The 7,715-nt window shown below is 52.2% G+C and overlaps 1 protein-coding gene across 1 annotated transcript in view; it reads right to left on the bottom strand.

The window, feature by feature from the left end:
- The window catches only part of FANCA (Fanconi anemia, complementation group A), a gene marked incomplete at its 5' end in the record, with an annotated part of 33,659 nt that overhangs the window by 13,573 nt on the left and 12,371 nt on the right, over positions 1-7,715 (bottom strand). Inside the window, 9 exons of the mRNA XM_010141972.1 lie at positions 344-448; positions 2,075-2,151; positions 3,183-3,232; positions 3,335-3,395; positions 3,785-3,873; positions 5,487-5,546; positions 5,642-5,737; positions 6,125-6,235; positions 6,907-7,040. Coding sequence (XP_010140274.1) covers positions 344-448; positions 2,075-2,151; positions 3,183-3,232; positions 3,335-3,395; positions 3,785-3,873; positions 5,487-5,546; positions 5,642-5,737; positions 6,125-6,235; positions 6,907-7,040 — 783 coding nt within the window. The remainder of the gene's footprint in view (positions 1-343; positions 449-2,074; positions 2,152-3,182; positions 3,233-3,334; positions 3,396-3,784; positions 3,874-5,486; positions 5,547-5,641; positions 5,738-6,124; positions 6,236-6,906; positions 7,041-7,715) is intronic.

Here is a 7,715-nt window from a genome sequence, read left to right on the forward strand (position 1 = left end):
GGTTTTTCCCACCAGAAAGGAAACAGGCTCAAAAGGGGCCCAAGCCACTGGCGAGCCCCAGGAATGGGGCTGCCCATTTGGCAGAGACCGCTCTGGTACCAAGTGACCATCACAACGGGCAGGCCTGACCTCCTGAACTCAACCACAGGAAATTGTTTTGAGGTCAGACCTCAAAAGACAGATGTAAGCACAGCTGGAAGGATTAAGCAGACCTGGGAGATGACCACCTTCGGGTCCCAGTGCCAAGGAACTGTGGCTGCTGCTTTGGCCAGCGTTAGCCACGTTTGTTATCGCAGCTTTTGCGACAGTCGGTTGTGGGTAGCACTGGTGGCTCCCTGCGTACCTTCATGTTTAGCCCGGTCCACAGCCAGCATCCGCAGCTCAGCCAGCGCAGCCTCCAGCTGCTCGAGAGGCCCCAGCCCATGGCTGGGCTCTGCTGGTGATTCGTCTGGACGAGAGACAGAGAAACACAACACGTTACCCTCACCCCTGGGCGTTACATCCGCCTGTGATGTGTACTCAGCAGCCTCTGCTCCCGTTTTCTGTCAAAGCAGCATTTACTTTACTATCACAGAGCCCTGAACCATCAACCTGCCACATGCACAGCTCTGGGTTTACATTCACAATGTGCTATTTGATTCATCATTTATGAGTTTAAGCCTAGCTGCAGGAAGAAATTCAGTTTCTAAAGACAAGAGGCAGGAGAGTTCTCCTTCCAGAGCTGCTTCCCTGCTTGCTTCAGCTCTCTGCCCCTCACAGAAACATTTGCTGTCCTCAAAACCCTGCAACCAGCCTCGGAATACAGAGATAGACATTACAGCGTGAATGCTATGTCATCAGCTCCTCCTCAAACCGACACTGTGCAACGTCTCCAGATGTTCCATGTTACTCTATTCTGGGTTTTTTTCAAAAGAAGTAAAAGGACATTCCTGTTACCACTAGAAGGAGTGTGACCAGCAGCGAGCTGCCACGGCGCAGCCCGACCGCCACCCACACAGCTCCTGAGCCAAGACTCTGAGCTCTGCATGGGCCAGAAATAACTCAGCCACGAACAGGAGAAGTAAATAACAAGGATTAAAATTAATACTGGTTATAAACACGCTGCAAAGCACCGAGGAGGCTGCGTCACCTCTGTGGGCAAGACTGAGCAACTGAGGCAGGCTGACAGCTGACAACATCCAGCCCTGACCTGAATCCAGCCTCCGGCAAGGGCCGCAGGGATGGATCGGGGCACAGGGGAGGCAGGGAACACAGGTCAGGGCGCAGGGGACACAGGTCAAGGCACAGATCAAGGTGCAGGAGACACCTATCAGGACACAGGGATGGCAGAGGACACAGAGCAGGGAGCAGGGGACAGGATCAGGGTGCAGGAGACGCAGATCAGGATGCAGGGGATGACAGGGGACACTGCTCAGGATGCAGGGGATGACAGGGGACATGGCTGAGAACAAAGGGAATCAGCTCAGGATACAGGGGATGATGGGTGACACAACTCAAGTTGCAGGGGACATGGCTCAGGACACAGAGGACGATGGAGGACACAGCTCAGGGTGCAGGGGACACAGCTCAGGCCATGCCACTAGAGGTCACTGGCAATTCGAGGGCTCCCGCAGAGCCCCAGCTGCCCTCAGGATCCTGCCCGTGGCGTCAGGCCCCAGGGACCCCCATCCCTGCCGTTGCCAGGACAACCTCCGCAGGCAGACTCTGCCCATCTGCGCTCCCCGGGCCTGCTTTGTCCCAGCTCTGAGCTACAGCAGCGCCAGGAGGGTCCCCAAGCCCCAGGCAGGAGTCAATCCCGGCCACGCTCATCTCCACCTCACTCTGGGAGCGATCCCTGCTCACCAGCCTGACCTCTGGTTCTGTAGAAACCTTAAACCGTTTTAAGAGGCATTTGAAACACCCACTGGCGGAGCATTCCGGCTGCAATAGCTCGGTAAGACATAAAGAACACCCACGTATTTACACATAAAGACCTCATCAGGCATCAACTTCTTGAAAATTTTCACCTCAGGGCATTGATGGAAATATTAATTCTTTTCAAACTGACCCAGAAGGAAATGCTGTATTTTTTTACCTTGTAACATCTTCTCTCTCATAGCTCGACAGGCTTGTGTGTACGTGGAGTACAAATTTGAGGGGATTTTATCAGCTCTATAATAACAATTAAAAAAGAAGACACTTATTATCCACATAACCACATCCAAACTTCAAATTATTGTATTTAACCATGATATGACCATACCCAGCAGCTCTGCTCTGAAGTGTCATTACAGAAGCTCTGAGGCGTACAGAGCATCTGAAGCATTTTTTTAATCATCATCTGACACAGGGGCCAGAAATTTACAGCTGAGGCTTTCGGGGCCAGTGTCACACGTGTGTCACACACACCACACAAAGCCAACACCCTCTGTGTTGTTAACACACGTGTTAGCACCTGTTCTGTGTGTAGTGGGTGTCTAACAGCCCACGAGGGTGTAAGTTGTGCGACGCGACACGCAGCGTTCACACGCGTGAACGCCCGTGACGGACTCCAGCCTGGCCGCCAGCCCTCGCTGGGCAGACACTCAACACTCGCCGCATTTCCCAGGAGCTCGGCTGCTCCTGTCACACCTCTCCCTTTGCAGAACGCGGCAGTGGTTTGGATCAGGCTGGGGTGACGAACGCCTCACTCGCAGGCAGCGTTGCCAGTGTTTTTCCTTCCTGACAGGTTACAGTGGAATTGCTGGATTTAAAACAAAGCTGTTTCTGCAGTGCAGAAAAGCACTTTTAGACGAGTCCACAGAGGGACTGCGTTCTCCTGGGGCATCATCCCCGTGTCCCCTAACAGACATTTAAGTCCCATCTTCTCCTTCACCCATATCCTCTCCCAAGGCCAGGAGAGATGTTCCTGGGGGGGCTCATCTTTATACTCGGCAGTATCCTCCAAAGTTTGCACAAAAGTAGTCAGGCTCCTCTAGATCCCAGTGTTGGTGTGGTTAGAGGAGTGGTGAGAATGGGAGAGGTTCACCCACACAGAGAAGCTACCCCAGCCACAAGCGTGGTCACAAAGCCCTGCCAAGGGTCAGCCAACACTCGGTGCTGGGTGAACCAGGAGTCAAAGCCTGCGGTAACCTGATGTAAAGCCAGAAGTTCTGGAGAAAAGGTCCCAAAGCACAGACAATCACGCCGGGGTGTCTCGATACCTCTTTAAAGAATCTATGAGAGCCATGCGCAGGTCTGGGGTCTTTGGGAGCTGCAACAGGAACACAGGCGCGTTAGGAGCAACTTACTCGTCTGCAAACGCTCGCCTAAATGGCAGGATCAAAAAATAAACCAGCCAAAATGAAATACTAACCACACGGGCCCTGAGCAAAGCAGGGAGGAACCATGAAGTGTAATATGGTCGCCTGAAAATACTGAAAGAGAAAGAAAAACAGCAAAACTTGAGCAGTGCCAGAGCGGCAAAGTGCCAGCTCAGCACCTGCAGAACGGATTTGGCTCCAGCACATAAGAAATATCCGTGGTACCAGGAATAACCACAGACAAATCAAGTTCAGATTAGCCAAGGGTTACTCATTTCTCCCCTTTTGCTGTTGATGCTGCAATGGTTCTGGCCTTCTCTTGCCTCTCCACTCCCTGCACCAAGAGCCTCTGTTTAGGTGACCGAGGAAGTGGGTAACGCGGGAAGAGTTTCCCCAAACCTCCTTTGCTCACCCCTGTTTTCCTCGTTTCGTTCCTTTGATTTCGACTTGGCTGTTGTCATGATTACAGCCCAAACCAGGAAGAGCTGGGGAGCACACGGTACCTGGCTTCTATCACAGACGTTGGGATCTTCCTTGTGTTTTCAAAGATCTGAAGGGCCTTTTCAACGTCACGAAGAGCCTGGCCCTGGGGCTGCCTCACACAAGAGAGAAAGACGTGGTGAGAAATCAAGGATGATGATCACCTTCCTGGTTTGTTCTCTTGGGGTTGGTAACAGACATCTGTGCTGTGGTGGGAGTGACTGAATGAACGCAACGGAACGAGAACTACCTGATATGCAGGGTCAAAGTAGGGGTTGGAGGAGCTGGGCCTGAGCCCCCAGGCTGCCTCGAGACAGCTGTTACTGCTCCCAGCTACTCTGGGGCAGCCCAAAGGTCTGCGTCACTCTGTACCCACCTCCTACACCAGACACTCCTGCTCGACATCACTCCGTTCATCACTCATCCCCCATGGGGACTGTATCTTTTCTGTCCTGACTTTGGTTTATCATTATTCTATTTTAATCTGTACACTTGGAATTCAGGTCCGTAATCTCTGCTTCCAGCCGGGGCTCCCACACGCCACGGGGAGGGACGGCTGCCCCAGGTTCCTCTTGTTTGAGCCACAAGACTCAAACAAGAGGAGCCACTGAGGGACCTGGGGGGGTTGAGCCTGGAGCAAAGGAGGCTCCGGGGAGACCTTCTGGCTCTGACAACTCCCTGACAGGAAGCTGGAGCGAGGGGGGGGTCGGTCTCTTCTCCCCAGGAACAAGCACCAGGATGAGAGGAACCGGCCTCCAGTTGTGCCAGGGGAGGTTGAGGTTGTCCCTGAGGAAGAATTTCTGTCCCATTGGGGTTGTGCAGGCGTGTCGCAGGCTGCCCAGGGCAGTGGTGGAGTCCCCATCCCTGGAGGGGTTTCCCAGCCGTGTGGAGGTGCTGCTGAGGGACAGGGGTCAGTGGGGACCTGGCAGTGCTGGGGAACGGGGGGACTGGAGGAGCTTAAAGGTCTCTTCCAACCCAAACAAATCTGTAAGAGCACAACAACCTGGGCCTGTTTCCCAACGGACAGTTCAGACTTGGAAGAAACTAAATGAACCCTTTGCTTACAACTTTCAGTTCATACAGGAGGAGATTTCACTCTGGTACCTTCAGCTGCCCTGGCCCCAGCCGGGGTTTCAGGTTCTCCAGCTAGCTGACTGCTTAAGTGAGGTCTCCCAGCCTGCCAGACTGGTGATCGACACATAGGAGGGAGCAACAAGAGCCAAATGCTTCCTTATCAATTAATGTTGTTACCCCAAAGTGATTATGAGCCACTGTGAAGGTGAAACACGTGGGCTGTAGATTCCCTTCCCAGATCTTCTGGCTAACGTGGGTGCTGCTTGGCCAGTAGCTGCTGGGTAATTCATAGAACCACAGAATGGTTTGAGTCGGAAGGGACCGTTAAAGGTCATCTAGTCCAACGCCCTGCAGCGAGCAGGAATATCCACTACTAGAGCTATTGCTCTGGTTGAACTCTAGTAGAGTGAATCACCAAGCTCCTCTGCAGCCCCATCAAGGAAAACTCCTCACAGCCAGTCTGTCTGCCGCAAAGTCTAGTTTTCATGAAATGTGAGGACAATCTACACATTTCTGGCTGCTAACTCCTCCACCTTAACGCTGGGGGTTTGGCAGCATGGTAGAAATGGCAGAGAGGTGGATGAGCTCAGCTCTTGGCCAGAGGAGAAGCGACATGACCGATGAGGAAATGGTCAGACAGCCCAGCAGTACCTGCACGGATTCATCTGTGGAAGACAAGTCTTCATAGAGCCCCATGTCTTCTATCGCGACCTGCGGGAGGTTCCAGGGACGCACATGGTCAACACATAGCTCGTGTTTCGGCAGATCCAGAAGAAACTCCCTTCAAAGAGCCAGTTGCCACCAACCTTGAGGTCAGCCAGCCTGGTTTTAGCCAGAGTGATGTACTCCAAGAGAATGGCCCGGTGTTTTGTTGGCACAAAAGGTGGATACATGATATGGACCTGAAATGTGAAATTCCCAACAAGACTGACCATTTTTACAGGAAATCAGTGTAAAATTTGGGTTAATTCATTTACTCAAATACTCCCCAAAGAATATGTTATTGCTTGTTGGAAGAACAGAGCGACTGATGTGCCATTTTCCCCCAACAGCAACAAACATACAGAAAATAAATCACCAAAGTGCTTGAGTTTAAGCCCATGAGAGGAATTCTTCTTGACAAGTAAATTCTTCCTTATTTGAGGGAGAAAAGGTTTTGAATAAGACATCAGAAGTAATGCAGTTCCTATAGCGGCATTAGTAACGTGCTGAACCCAGTCAAAGGCACAAGGCTGTTTGCTCCGGAGCAGCTCTGGGTCAGAAAAGCACCTCCAACAACATCTTCTCACCTTCAAGTACGGCGCGGCTTCGAAGGGCACGAGCTCGGACAAGAACTCAAAGAGGAAGACCAGGGCTTTCTTGCTGCTCCCATGGTGACCACCAGCATTCCCAAAGGATGCCTGAAAGGGGGGGAAAATGAGGGAGCCACAAATCTGCCACCTTTATCCACACACCTTTATCTGGGCGTGATAAGGAAAATCAGCCAGTCTGAGACTTGATGGCAAGTCATCAGCTCGGTTCATCCTGATACACCAGCAAGGGCTGAGCTTAGATGTGCAAACTCATACAAAGGAATGCAGGGGGTTAAATTTGCATACCTAAAATACCTACAGGTTTACGGCCAAAAGCTAAGGACCAGTTCCCCGTGAGGCCAAACACAGCAATTAAAGCTGCATGCAAACATCCCGGAACCAGGAAGGCTTCCCCTGCAAACCCTACAACTCAGGCACTCAACAGTGCTGGTTATCAAGACACTGGAATTCATCCAGGGTTGTGATTACAGCAGGAACTACACGTCTGCGCTCCTGACAAAGGACTAGAGCAGGCAAGATGGGAGATGAAAGAAGGGGAGAATCGAGAAAGCCAGATAAATATATTCTGCGCAAACACAAAGGCTGTAATGAATATGAAATCATTCCTAGAACCAACCACTCGTTACTCTTCCCCCCCTTCTAACTCCTGGCTGTCTTGCCTGAAACGAGGCTTTCGCTCTGCAGCAGAACACCCCTCGTGCGCAGGTTTCTCACACATTTCAAGCAAAGATGCCCAGTGGGCCCTCATTTCGTCTCACCTTAAACCACTCAGAGTAGGGCGTGAAGACGGCAGGGCCCTCCAGAGCCGCCTGACGAGCTATCAGGAACGCCGTGATCAGATTCTCCATGTCGTAACTCTCAAAGGCCTTCGTCAGGAGATGGCTCAGGAGATCTAGAAACAAAACAGAAACCTTAAAGTTTGCTCTTGACAACCTGCACCATAATGTTTATGGTAAACGAAGACAAATATCTGTGACAAAGCACGTGCCGCATGAAGGAGGACATGCATTACGCCTTGGGGAACCTTTGGGACTTGCTTAGATTTTTTCAGGCACTTTCCACCATCAAATAGTCTTGGATTTCATAGAATGACAGAAGGGTTTGGGTTGAAGGGACCTTTCAAGGTCATCTGGCTCAATCCCCTGCAGCGAGCAGGGAGATCTGCACCCAGAGCAGGGGACTCAGAGCCCCAAGGGCCAACCTGACCTGGGATGGGGCCAGCGATGGGGCTTCTCCCACCTCTCGGGGCAGCCTGGGCCAGGCTCTCACCACCCTCAGCACCAACAATCTCTCCCTTCTCTCTGGTCTGAATCTCCCTCTGTCAGTTTAACCATCTCCCCTTGTCCTGTCCCACAGCCCCTCCCCAGCTCTCTGACAGCCCCTGAAGCACTGACAGGCTGCACTAAGGTCTCCTGGAGCCTTCTCTGCTCCAGGCTGAACCCCCCCAGCTCTCTAACCTGTCCTTGAGAGGGGTTGAGGCTCCAAGCCTTGTGCTTCTGGCATTGCTGTGCTGCAGCTGCTGCCAGGGGCAGGTGGGCACTTGTCCCTGCGTTCCTGGAAACAAGAA

This window comes from Buceros rhinoceros, unplaced genomic scaffold (assembly GCF_000710305.1).
Source record: "Buceros rhinoceros silvestris isolate BGI_N320 unplaced genomic scaffold, ASM71030v1 scaffold17698, whole genome shotgun sequence".
In the NCBI taxonomy this organism is placed as follows: domain Eukaryota; kingdom Metazoa; phylum Chordata; class Aves; order Bucerotiformes; family Bucerotidae; genus Buceros; species Buceros rhinoceros.